This window comes from Terrapene carolina, unplaced genomic scaffold (assembly GCF_002925995.2).
Source record: "Terrapene carolina triunguis isolate 2854851 unplaced genomic scaffold, T_m_triunguis-2.0 Scaffold22, whole genome shotgun sequence".
NCBI lineage: Eukaryota > Metazoa > Chordata > Testudines > Emydidae > Terrapene > Terrapene triunguis.
In genome coordinates, this window is record NW_020664373.1 from 10,690,319 (window position 1) to 10,704,584 (window position 14,266).

Consider the following 14,266-nt stretch of genomic DNA (forward strand, 5'->3'; position numbering starts at 1 on the left):
TATTTTGAATGTTTTTCTACATTTTCATATCTTACTCCTGTGGGAATTATGCGCCACTGCGCATGTGCAGAATTTATGTCCCCTGCAGATTTCTTTGTTTCCTTACAGAAAAATAACTTTCTGACAGGGAAGTAAAGGGAAGCCACAAAAGCGGTCATGCGACCCTTCCCAGCAGTATGTTTTGAGTGCCCAGGATAGCCAGCAGAGAGGTAAATCACTGTGGGGTAGGAGTGGGACTGGGGAAGATGTGGCAGGTGGCTCCTACCCTGCACTGGGCTCAGCTACTAGTCCTGGCTGGGCTGGGGAGGACGGGACTTCCTCTTCCGCTACATGGCAACCGGGGCTGGGTCAGACCGACTCCCAGATTTCTCCCCCGGCTATAGGAAGCTCTGCAAAGTCCCACCCCACCCCCTACTCCCAGCACTTCCTGCACCCATCATTCCTCAGCTGCAGGGGAAGGGATCGTTGTGCAGGGAGCTGCTCCCCCATCCATACAACCCCCCATGCATCCAGACCCCCTCATACCCAGAAGCTCCTGCCGAGCCTCATCCCCTCTGCACCCAGAAGCCCCCCGACGAGCCCCACTCCCCCTGCACCACCCCAATGAGCAACACGCATCCAGATCCCCACCTACCAAGCCCCGCCCAGACCCCCCTGCTGAGCTCTATCCCCACCCACACTCAGACCCCCCACTGAGCCCCAACCACCTTCACCGGGATCCCGCTGCAGAGTCCCATTACCGTTGTACCCAGAACCCCCCAACAAGTCCCTGTGCATCCAGATCCCCCCCTCGCACCCGGATCCCCCACTGAGCCGCCCGCACTCAGATTGCCCCACGCAGAACCTCTCAACCCACACCTGGATCCCCCCCCACTAAGCCTCTCCACGATTGGATCCTGTCTTGCTGAGCCTGCCTTTCCACACCTGGTGCACCTGGCACGGAGGGGCAGGGCTCTGAGGTGTCTCTGGGGCAGGCCCGGTCCTTGCGCTGTGTCAGGGTTGGGTGCAGACTCACCACTGAGTCTGAGTTCCGGGACGGGGGAGCTGCACAGTGATCTCCCACCTCTGTGCAGCCAGTGACCTGTGCTCCCCAGTGCCATGCTGGAGCCTCCACACTTATTTGATAAATAAAATTTGCAGAATTTTGCAGAATTTTAAAATATTGGGCGCAGAATTTTTAATTTTTTGGTGCAGAATGCCATCAGGAGTAATATATATTGTATTCTGTGTTGTAATTGAAATCAAAGTGTATATTATTTTTTATTACAAATATCTGAACTGTAAAAATGATAAAAGAAATAGTATTTTTCAATTCACCTCATAAAGTAGTGCAATCTCTTTGTCGTGAAAGTGCAACTTACAAATGTAGATTTTTTTTGTTACATAACTGCACTCAAAAACAAAACAATGTAAAACTTTAGAACCTACAAGTCCACTCAGTCCTACTTCTTGTTCAGCCAATCATAAAGACAAACAAGTTTGTTTACATTTACAGGAGATAATGCTGCCCTCTTCTTATTTACAATGTCACCTAAAAGTGAGAACGGGCATTTGCACGGCACTTTTGTAGCCAGCATTGCAAGGTATTTACGTGCCAGATATGCTAAACATTCGTATGCCCCTTCATGCTTCCACCACCATTCCAGAGGACATGCTTCCATGCTGATGATGCTCGTTAAAAAAAAAAGGAATTAATTAAATTTGTGGCTGAACTCCTTTGGGGAGAATTGTATGTCTCTTGGCCTGTGTTTTATCCGCATTCTGCCGTATATTTCATGTTACAATAGTATCAGATGATGACCCAGCACATGTTGTTTGTTTTAAGAACACTTTCACTGCAGATTTGACAAAACGCAAGGAAGGTACCAATGTGAGATTTCTAAAGATAGCTACAGCACTCGACTCAAGGTTTAAGAATCTGAAAGGGATGAGGTGTGGAGCATGCTGTCAGAAGTCTTAGAAGAGCAACACTCTGATGCAGAAACTACAGAACCTGAACCACCAAAAAAGAAAATCAGCCTTCTGCTGGTGGCATCTGACTCAGATGATGAAAAGGAACATGCGTCGGTCCTCAGTGCTTTGTATTGTTATCTAACAGAACCCATCATCAGCATGGATGCATGTCCCCTGAATGGTGGTTGAAGCATGAAGGGATATATGAATCTTTAGCGCATCTGGCATATAAATATCTTGCAAAGCCGGCTACAGCAGTGCCATGAGAACGCCCGTTCTCACTTTCAGGTGACATTGTAAACAAGAAGCGGGCAGCATTATCTCCTGCAAATGTAAACAAACTTGTTTATCTGAGCGATTGGCTGAACAAGAAGTAGGACTGATTGTACTTGCAGGACATGCAAAGTTTTACGTTGTTTTATTTTTGAATGCAGGTTTTTTTTACATGATTCTACGTTTGTAAGTTCAACTTTCATGATAAAGAGATTGCACTACAGTACTTGTATTAGGTGAACTGAAAAATACTATTTCTTTTGTTTTTTTACAATGCAAATATTTGTAATCAAATATAAATATAAAGTGAGCACTGTATACTTTGTATTCTGTGTTGTAATTGAAATCAATATATTTGAAAATGTAGAAAGCATCCAAAATATTTAAATAAATGGTATTCTATTATTGTTTAACAGTGCGAATCGTGATTAATTTTTTAATTGCTCGACAGCTCTAATTCTAACAAATGTTTCTTTTCTAAAAATAAGATCATAAAATACCCCATTTTAAAAAAAAATACACATTTTTAAACACAGAAGGCCAGAGCCTTCGCAGGCATAAGTCAGCGTCGTTACACTGACTACAGTGGAACTATATCACTTTATGCCAACTGAGGACCTGACCCAGAGTCTTATATTCATGATGATTTAAAAACTTTGAGAAAACATAATAGGAGTTACAATACCTGTCTGCCATTTTCTTCCATTTGAAAAGAAGATCACTTGGTTGGTCATCAATAGGTAGGTTTAATCTCTGTTTAAAATATGTAATAATGCCTTGTTCTTCCAACAGGATTGGCACTCGGTAAGTGGAAGAAACATCATGGATAAATATCACCTAGTAAATAAATTGTGATTATGTACAAAAATTGGTCTTCTAAATACACCTGTACCCCGATATAACGCTGTCCTCGGAAGTCAAAAAATCTTACCACGTTATAGGTGAAACCGCGTTATATCGAACTTGCTTTGAACCGCTGGAGTGCGCAGCCCTGCCCCCCCGGAGCGCTGCTTTACCGCGTTATATCAGAATTCGTGTTATATCGGGTCGCGTTATATCGGGCTAGAGATGTACTTGCATACGAAATATAAAAGCTAAGGAGATTCATACCTACAGAACAAATGTAATTCAATACATATACTTTGCCCATATACTAAAATTAGATAAAACAACATAATCAATGTTTAATGTCCCTCTCAATCACTTATCTGTAAAGAAAAGCTATTTAAAGTATAAAGATGAGGATTCCCTCAACGTTTCCCTTCTTTAGCCCACCAGAGTTGTGGACAAGCTATATATCATTATTATTTACCATAACACCTAGGAGGCCTAGTCATGGACCAGGACTGTGCTAGGCACTGAAGAAAATGCTTCACTGTGACACTGGCCTCAGTCCTATGAACATACATGTGAGTAGCGCCATTGAGGTCAATGTTGCTACTCACGTGTATTTGCAGAATCTGGATGCATATTGTGCGTTCCAGATGTAAACATATCTAGTGTGTTTTAAAATATTAATACTAAGAGCTGTTTGTATGTGAGGCCCCACAAAAAGTCACAGAGATAAGTTGGTTTTCCTTTTTAACAAACAAACATTGCAGAATATTTTATTGCCTGAAGAAAGAACATGAATGGAGCCTGCTTCCTATTTGCAAAGAAAAGCTCTCTACTGGGGGCCTAAAGAGTTAATGGTGTTTCCAATAATGGAGGGTTTTCTTAACCACACTATATTATGCAATCAAATGGCAGACATTCCAATTCAAAAATATATTTATAAATGTACCCGCAATATAAAGTGTGAACCAATTGTCACTAATTAAGCTCACTACATTTAGCCTGCAGGAAATTGTGGAACCTGAAGTCCTGAGTATGAATCTATATGCCCTTTCTTGATGTCATGTATGGAGATCTACTTGATAAGGAATGGCTACTTACCCCACAGTAACTGTGGCTCTTCAAGATGTTGTAGTCAGTGTAGATCTCACTGTAGGTGGGCATGTGTCTCATGCATGGGATAGCGGAGTTTTTTGACTAGCTGTGTCCATCAGTGTTGTGCCTGCACTCTGTGCTTTCTTGTGCACCCATACAAGGACCCAAAGGTTGGGGCAACTGCAACCCTCCCTCAGTTCCCTCACAATTCAAAGCTCGTATTAGCCAGGGACTCCAAAAAGAAGGGATGGAGGGCAGGTCATGGCATCCACATTGAAGGCATCTCAAAGAACCACTGTTACTGTTGGGTAAATAACCATTCTTTCTCCTGTGACTATGTGTCAGCATGGATCCCGCTGTAGATGACTGGCAAGCAGTAACCTCTCTGGACGGTAGGAGTGAGAAGTTTCAGCTGCATCAGTCAAACATCAGGGGGTAGCCATGTTAGTCTGTATCTACAGACATAGTCACTCTATGCATCTGAAGAAGTGAGGTTTTTACCCACGAAAGCTTATGCCCAAATAAATCTGTTAGTCTTTAAGGTGCCACCCAACTCCTTGTTGTATCAGTCAAACAGTAATTGAAGCACTCCTCTCCCAAAGTTGGGATCTGGCTGCCATGTCAGGGATATAATATTTAAACAAAAGTCAGTGGGTTGCTTCAAGCTGCAGCCTGACAGATCTCAGAGACTGAAACAGGCGCTGGACACTTGCTGCCTTTGCCCGAGTGAAGTGCGTCTTGAAGTTGGGAGGGAGAGACTCATCAACCATCTGATAGCAGGCGGAAATGAACTTTGTGATTCACTTAGAGCAGAGGTTCCCAAACTTTAACAACCTGTGAACCCCTTTCACTAAAATGTCAAGTCTCGCGAACCCCCTCCTAAAAATGAATATTTCCAGGAATTTTCTCCTTTACCTGAGTATAAATTATAAAAGTAGTGATCTTGGAAATATAATTTTTTTATGACATGCTTATTACATACTATTTATTATTAATTATTATTTATCATTACAGTATTTTTATTACATTATGAAAACGGCAACACTCTTCCAAGATCTCACTTTCGTAGCTTGTATCGCTCTGAATAAGCCTGTTATAAGACAAGGCTCCTATGTTTCATCAAGGAGTGTCAGATGTGAAACAGAATGAAGGTATTTAAGAAGCCAACTCAAAGTGTTCCTTCTACACAAGCATTCAGGTCTTGAGCAGTCCAGGCAAACAATGTATGTTAAAACAAAGCTTAAACTTCTTCTTCATAATAATTTTAAAAACAATACTAGCTGCCTATTTAATTTTAAAAACAGCAAAAAATATCCACCTCCCTTTCCATTTCTTATAAGGAGTCTTGAAGTTTAAATCTCCTCAGTGTGATAGAGATGCTTGCTTTGATCTGCTTAGCTCTTGGAAGTCCAGGGGCTCCGGGCTTCTGGTCCCGTTCTCCCTAGGGACAGCTCTGTCCGCCATTAGGGAAGTTTTTCCCAAGAACCCCCTATAACATTTCACGAACCCCAGTTTGGGAACCACTGACTTAGAGAGTCTCTGTGACAAGATGGCTTGGCCTTTTGATGGGCCAGAAATGTCCAGAGGTTTGGATTCAGCCTGAAAGGCTTGATCCTGTTAAGGTCACTGAGCAAAGCTCTGGATACATCCTAGTATACAGCTTCTTTTCTCCCAGAGTCGAATGCGGCTTTGAGAAGAAGACTGGTAGGGTGACTGACTGGTTCAGGTGAAATTCTAAGACTCCTTTAGGGATGAACTTGGGGTGTGATTTCAACACCACTTTATCGCTATGGCAGGATGTGAAAGGCAGTCCAGCTATGAGGGCTTAGAACTCACTGACCCTCTGCACTGAGGGATGGCCACCAGAGACTCCATCTTGATGGTAGGTGGTGTAATGAGCAATCCAACAGTGTTTTAAAAGGAGGCTCCATGAGTTTTTAGGCGGATAATGCTGAGGTCCCACATAGTCGTTGGTGTCTAATCAGAGCTTAAGTATCAAGGAGGCCCTGGAGGAATTTCAATACCGTCAGATGAGAGAAGTTAGAGTATGACTGTACCACATTATGGCACACCAATATTGCTGCAAGGTGAAACCTGAGAGTGTAAAATGCTTGTGCTGCATGCTTCAGGAGCAACATATAGTTGAGGAACTTCAGTGCCAGGTCCTCAATTGGGTCCATATTGTTTTGGGCTTCCCACACAGAAAATCTTTTCCATTTCAGGACGTAAGTCTTCATGGTGGAAAGTTTCCAGCTCTGTCTGAGAATTTCTTGAATCATAGGGAGCAGTCTCTGCAAGTAGTGCTCAACCAGCCAACCACCAAGCTATCAGGTGCTATGACTGAGAGTCTGGGTGCAGTATCTGACCTTGGTTCTAAGATGATATGTTTAGGCAGGTTAGGAGCTGGCTAAGAGGCCACTTCGGACATCTACAATAGATCTGAAACCAGAACTGTCTCATCCAGTAAGAGGCTATCGGGATGATCACAGCCTTGTCACATCTAATCTTGGATATTCCCCTGGGAATCAGAGGAATCGGCAGAAAGGCATATAGAGGTCCTCAAGGCCATAGAAGAATCAAGGCGTCTAGTAATGGGCCTCGGTTGACTCCCTCCCTTCTGGAGCAGAAGTCTGGGCCATGAATGGTAAGCAGGAACGTAGGGAGGGTTGTGGCCATTCTGGCCCTTATGCTCTCATGAGGCAGCACTGGGCGCATGCATGGCTCCGACCAACACGGCTATTCAAACAAACTCCAGTCTCATATGCAACAAGTGCATGCGCACCTACAATGTGAGCCACACTGACACACTCAGAGAAGAATTGTGGTGTCTACACGAGCCATATATGAATCTATTATGCTTGTTAACATGTAAAAGCTTTAATATTGGATAGTATTTGCATGTTCATTTTGGTGTATTGAAGAGCCATTGACAATTTAGTCACTGTTAATGGTGCTGTTATAAAAAGTTTACAGAGGATTAATAACTGATGTAAATGTTATATGCGCATTAGAGACATAAAGAGGATGCTATACATGGTTATAGATGCATCAGTAAAACCTGTTATAGATTATTATAAACCATGGTTTCAAGCAACCTTCTGAAGTATTGTTCTAACAATTTATAACAACTGATTAAACATGTATTCAAAAATCTATTAATTCTTAACCCTTCATAAACAATCTATAATTGGATCCTTTGTAGTAAGTGTGACCAAATTATTAAAGGCTATTTGACATACCAAATTGTAAACAATATCCAGTACTTTTGAGCAGTTTATATTTTATATATTGACTATTTTATATTTCATCATATAATTACTTGCAATTTAAAAATCAGTGGATTATTGAAACAAGTATTTCTTGGAGATTAAAAACAGAAATACATTCAGATATTTAAGGTGTATAAAACTAGAAAAATCAGAATTGTATAGTTTGAGAAAAGGAGAGATGAAATCTGAAACTACAAACCTGTTCAGGTTCCACATGGCAAAACATGGAAATCTTTTCCTTCACAGCCATTTCTATAGGCTTTGTACTTCTGCAGACTATCTGTCAAAATACATCATATATAAAACATAAATAAGAAGTGTGGAAAAATAAGATAGGAAAAAACTCTAAGTAAATGGAAGCTCCTCAACATTAATCAAGGAAAAGATTGACCTCTCAAGAAACAACAGCCTGGACAAATAATTTTTTCCTGGGAGTTCTACAATATATCATAAGTCACATAAATACCTGTGACGTTGCACTCTTTATATTTTATGAAAATATGCTAATGAGTTTAAATATAACGTAACTGGAATATGCTTCATGCAAAAGGTCTCTTGTAAGGTATCATTACAAAGCTTATAATCGACTGAGTGTGATCATCCTATTTGTATAAATGTATCACTCTTGTATCTGAAACTAGAAATATGAAATATAACTCTGAGGGCCTATTGTAATTATGCAAAGTGTGGGCCATTAATGGTGGTTTGGAATCTTGATGACTCCCATTAACCAGGACAATTGTCTGCAGATGGCTCTGTTTTACTTGCAAGTCTTCCTGTATACCTGTGTGCTGGCAAGTGGGTAATGAAGTCTTACAGTGACATGTGATCATGTCACCTGAACTGAAATCCATCTTTAACCTGGTGCTTTTCCATTGAGAAGGAGGAGATGGGAACCCAGAGAGGGACAAAGGATTCCCACCTTATGCAAAAGATATATAAATGGATGGAACAGAACAAAGGGGGCAGTCATCATGAGGAATCCCCTAGCTACCACCTGAGCTGGAACAAGGGCTGTACCAGGGGAAAGGACTGTGCCCAGACTAGGAAGGTGTCCAGTCTGTGAAAGAGACTTACTGAAACATCTCTCAGGGTGAGATTTTATCTGTACTCAGTTGTATGACTGTATTAGGCTTAGATTTGCATGTTTTATTTTATTTCACTTGGTAATTCACTTTGTTCTGTTTGTTACTACTTGGAACCACTTAAATCCTACTTTCTGTATTTAATAAAATCATTTTTTACTTCTTAATTAACCCAGAGTACGTATTAATACGGGGGGGGGGCAAACAGCTGTGCATATCTCTCTATCAGCGTTATAGAGGGCAAACAATTTATGAGTTTACCCTGCGTAAGCTTTATACAGGGTAAAATGGATTTATTTGGGGTTTGGACCCCATTGGGAGTTGGACATCTGAGTGTTAAAGACAGGGACACTTCTGTAAGTTGCTTTCAGTTAAGCCTACAGCTGTTAGGGGACGTGGTTCAGACCCTGGGTCTGGGTTTGCAGCAGGCTAGCGGGTCTGGCTCAAACCAGGCAGGGCACTGAAGTCCTAAGCTGCCAGGGCAGGAAAGCACGGGCAGAAGTAGTCTTGGCACATCAATTGGCAGTTCCCAAGGGGGTTTCTGTGATCCAACCCATCATAATACCATTTAACAAGAGATAGCTACATCAGATCTCCACCAACATATCTATACCTTTATTCACCTACTTTCCTGTTTTCTACTTTTTATATTTACATTGCTTCCTCTGCTTGCAACGCTACCTCTCTCCCCTCCTCCTCAATTCCCCACTTCTTCCTGACCCTACTCTTTATTCTTTCATGCTTTACTCATTTACTCTTCAGGTACCATTTAAGTAACACACCAAAGAGCAAAGAATAAGGAGAGTCAAAAGTGTGATACATTATCACCAAGTTTGTTGTGTTTTTTTCAGTTATCCTTTGTTTATTACGACTTTCTTTATCTTTCAAGTACCTTAACAGCACATTTTGGTTTGTTTGTAATTCACCTGACTGCTGCCCAGTGGACCTGGAAGCTGATCTGTGTCCCTGGAAGAGAAGATCGATAGACCAAAGAGAGGAGTTTCTTTTCTTTTCTAACTTTCCAATTCCCTTTTTCTGATGTATTTATATCTGTGAATCCTTTGTGCTGAAAGCAGGACATTTGGGAATTTGTGGAAATATTTGCAATTTTTACCAACAAGGATTTTTTTTTCCAGGACAGATACTAAGTGATTAATTTCTCAATTATTATTTATGTTACCAAGCACATAGGATCCCTAGTCCCCATGATGTCAGCCACTATACAAACATAGAATGCCTTTCCCGCCTATTTCTGATTTGTTTGTGTGCAAGTGCTGATTATATTTTTAAAAGCTTTTTTGTTGAGTAAACTTGCTCTTATTCCTTGATCGCTTTGCTAAGTAAAAGAATACATACCAACTGAATTTTATTTCCCCTACCCTCAAAATAGGTACTCCAGTATGGAAAAATGTAATGCAAGCCATAAAGAAAGAACTAGTGCAAGTTCTAATCATAAAGAAGAATTATGCAAGTAATTTTTAAATTCCCTTTATCTAAATGTGGGTGAATATCCAGTTAGGCTTTATCAGCCATGACAATGTGTGTTCAAGACATTACAGAGAAGTCTACAATTCTTAACACACAGCTTCAAAGTGGGTGACACCAGGAGTTGAGGGTTCTCTGCATGCTGCAGTAAAATTATTGCTAATGGAGTCATAAAAGTTAAATGCATCAGCAACAGCAGGAAATAAAAAAAAACTATAGTAACAACGTCTGGTTTATATTTCCCAAAACAATAAAATACAGGTGCACAGTAGGAATTATATAATTCAAGGGAGCAGCATTGGCAACCAGACAAGATATAATTTTTCAAGATGTCATGAGAGAGTCCCTTGGATGTATAGACATTGTGCATGCAAACAGACATTTTTCAAAGCTCTTTAGCTTAGAAGAAGAAGACTACTCCCTCTGTTTGAGTGGTCAACAGCTACAGATAGTAGGAAAATTATTGTTCTTACGCCTAAACTCAGGATATGGGAAAGTGACTACATTAATCTGTTTTCCTTTCATTCCACACTCAAAAATCAATAGTTTTTAAAAGTCTAATTTTCAAAATAAGGCACAGGCAATTACTTTAACTGCCTCCAGAAATCAGGTGCCCATTTTGTGTCTGAAGTTAATTGCATGCCACAGAGTTTGAAATTTAGGCCCTAAATCTTAAAATATTGGGTACGAGTGAAAACTTTGCGTCAAAAACCAGTTAAGGTTACTAAGTCACAACAGTGTGGTTACCTATCATGTCCTTTACAAAACTGATGATGTTGCAGTTACGATGAAGGGATTTTGATAACTGAATTCTAATGGATGTTAAGACAGCCTACAGTGAAAATATAGGCACTGTTGTTTTTTTAATAGTGAAAACTAAAATAAAGCAAAGAAATGAGTAGCTAAGGTAATAAATCTTACCTATGGACTGTTTGACTTTTTTTATTTATACATTTGACTTATGTATTTTTATTAGCTTGATTTCAGTAGCTAAATATTTTCTTTGAATAGATATTTTTAAATGGGAAATATTGGTTAATATATTTATCCATTAACAGTAAAAAAAACTGGTACAATGCCTATAATTGCTTTTTTCTTGATAGTAATGTGTATGTAGTTTAATATGAAAATTATGTAATGTTATTAATGTATGATAAAATTAAGTAGGTAGCCTTGCATTACAGGCTTATTGATATGGATCATTAAAGTGTACGCAGAGAATTGTTTCCTTTTCAAAACTGCATCATACTGTTTATTTTTCGAGTTTCCTAATGACAGAACAGTATTTATTTTGAGTAAGCATTAGGGTTGCTGGGTGATAATTATATAGTTATTTTTTTATTCTTGATAACACTAATGTGTTTGTTTATTATACGTAGATGTGAATTCACTGTGACTTAAGCGTAATCTTTAAAAACAACAGTTGAGTCTAAGTTTTGGAATTTGCCAGTGTGTGTTTTCTTTGGGGTTGGTTTGTTTTTTTTGCATCTTACATTTCTTCCTTTGTTTCAGAAAATAGACAGTATTTTAATTTTTTTTAACAAACAGTATTCAGTCTTACCACATTTAAATCATTCAGGTGATGTATGAAATATAATTTTAAAATTTGTTATAGTTAGTATGGACAACTGATTCCCCCACACATACAAATATTAACATTTTTATAATGAACCACCAAAACATATTTAGTTTAATGAGTTATAAAAAATATATTCATTTCTTTTATGAGGCACTCACTGCTGGATAGGAGGCTTCTAATTTGTAGAAATTAAGGTAATCGGAAAGTGCATTTTTATTTATTGGATTTTAGAAAAGAAAATTGGCAAAGTTTAACAAGTCTGCCACAAATACAATGTTGATAGCTGGAACACTCCGTGGGAGTTCTGTCTGGGAAAGGCACGAAGAGCCAGGCTTTCAAAGTGCTGGCAGATTAATTAATTTTGCAATGTTCATTAGTGAGATTATTGATTTACCTGTGATAGGAACAAAATTCAATAACTTTGTTCTACCAAATTACACTTAATTGGTATTCGGAATACGAGGATGTATTTTATGACTGAAGCAGTAGCATTTAACCAGAAGAACATATGGACTAAAAAGTTATATCTCTTGGAAAGGTTCAGGAAAAAGAAAATTTACAAAAGAAAGGCAGAACATAATATTTACTTGTGTACATTGTCATTGTATAATAACATAATTATACCAAACAGCAGAGTTGGCTATCTTACTAGGGGCTTGATACTGCAAGATACTACACACTCCTGTGAAGTGCTAAACAACTTCAACTCCCAACAGAGTCAGTGGAGGGAGGGAGCTCAGGACATTAAGGGAATGCCCAGCACCTTGCAGAGCTGAGCCCTTCGAACTATATTATGGTTTGCCCAAAGCCCCAAGGAAAGGGCTGCTACTAGAGCAGACCAGGAAGCAGATTCTGGCTCAGATCATTGCAATCTGTCTCCCCTCTGCTCCAAAGACAAAGTACTCCATGACAGGCTTCTTCACAGTGCAGCATATTTTATTTGGAAAACAAGCATATCTTTGCTAGTTAGTGTGCTGGCATCTCCTGCATGGGGAGGGATACAGTGGCTCTTTGGAGCCTGTTTTCCACCCCATGCTTCACCTGTGATACAGGTGGCCAGGCTGAGGAAATAATCCGACACCTTTGCACATTCATTCACACATTTTATAGTTAAATTGTTTGTCTCAGCATCCATATTTTAATTGGATACATATTTTCAAATGATGGATTATTTTTCTGAATTCATTAGTAAAACTGATGATACAGCCTCACATTCCTCTCAGAATAGATCCAACCTTAACTCTAGATTTTTAAAGCCACGTATAGAGATTTTGCTATAAGACTCTTTAATGGGAAGAGCATAGCTAGAATCCCATGATATTTAAGGGATAAAAGTATATTGACATTCAGTACATTTTTGTAGTTTAATTTCTTTGGTTTTTAGTACACTGGTATGGTCCAAGTTGCTTCCTTCCCCTCCCTCATAAGGGCTTGTCTACACTTGAAATACTACAGCGGCACAGCTGCACCACTGCAGCTGCACTGCTGTACCACTTCAAAGTAGACACTACCTCGGACAACGGGAAGTATTCTCTCATTGGCATAGGTAATCCACCTCCCCGACAGGTGGTAGCTAGGTCAACAGAAGAATTCTTCCATTGACATAGCACTGTCTATACCATGGGTTAGGTCAGCTTAAATACACCACTCAGAGATGTGGGCTTTTCATACCCCTGCGCGACAGTTAAACCAACTTAATTGTGTAGTGCAGACCTGGCCTAAGACAGATTCCCTTTCAGAGTAGAAAGAACTGGAGCCTTATGCTTTGAATTATTTACATGCACCAATATATCTAGATGACCTATAAACACAGATTTTATCATAACCCTATGAACTCACCAGATCTGGAGACAAACCTAGGCCTCTCAGCGCTCGAACACTGTTCTGTGTAGGTTTTGTTTTCTGTTCTCCAGTAGCATTAGGCTGGAAACATATATTTTAAAGGCTGAAACAGTAACTCAGTTCTAGTATCAGGACAATTATAGTTAAAAACAAAGAAATGTCAGTAAAAGTAAGGATATTGACAAGGAGAAAAAAGTATACATCAAAGCAAAGCACAATATGTTAGAATGGAGAATAGTAACACTGTATTATTGCATGCATTAGAAACCCTGTGGAATTTCTAGCCAAACAGCACTAATTCAGGCCAACTGTCTCTTTTAGATCAGTATATAGAGAGTATAGGGCTCAGAACTGAGGAGGAGAAATGTCCAAAATTGGACTTTCTGTAGTAGCTCGGAAACGCTACAAATCAGTGCCACGCCTTCAATGACCTTCGATAAGTGGAACTGATTGGAATTTAGTACACAACTCTGTCCTCAAATATACACATTCAACTGCCATTGAAATTAATTGTAAATGGGTTAATGTAAATCAGGACAGAATACGCTCTTTTTTATCTATATAGATAATCCAAAAGAAATTCTGGAAAATATGGTAGTATCATCAGTACCCCACGTCTACCTTCCAAAAACTTGCCTGTGAATATTTACAACTTAAAAAAACCCCTTTTAATCTATTTTTTGGTGTAAAAGTTATGGTTAGATAGAACACAAAATTTTCAGCATTATAAAGCAGATGTAGCCTTACAGATGAGTTAGTATTATTAGTCTTCACTCACATTACCTGGAATACTAAAAGGGAGACTATTAAAGAATCTTGGGTAAAAACTTGGCTCCAGTAAAATCAATGGC

The 14,266-nt window shown here is 39.5% G+C and overlaps 1 protein-coding gene across 3 annotated transcripts in view; it reads right to left on the reverse strand.

Moving 5' to 3' along the window:
• LOC112103836 (CTP synthase 2) overlaps positions 1-14,266 on the reverse strand; it is a 133,347-nt gene that overhangs the window by 90,313 nt on the left and 28,768 nt on the right. For all 3 annotated transcript variants that reach the window (XM_024195798.2, XM_026648673.1, XM_026648669.1), the window contains exons 7-9: positions 13,413-13,496; positions 7,624-7,704; positions 2,912-3,063 (exon numbers count right to left, since the gene is read on the reverse strand). In XM_024195798.2, the coding sequence (XP_024051566.1) occupies positions 2,912-3,063; positions 7,624-7,704; positions 13,413-13,496 (317 nt within the window). The remainder of the gene's footprint in view (positions 1-2,911; positions 3,064-7,623; positions 7,705-13,412; positions 13,497-14,266) is intronic.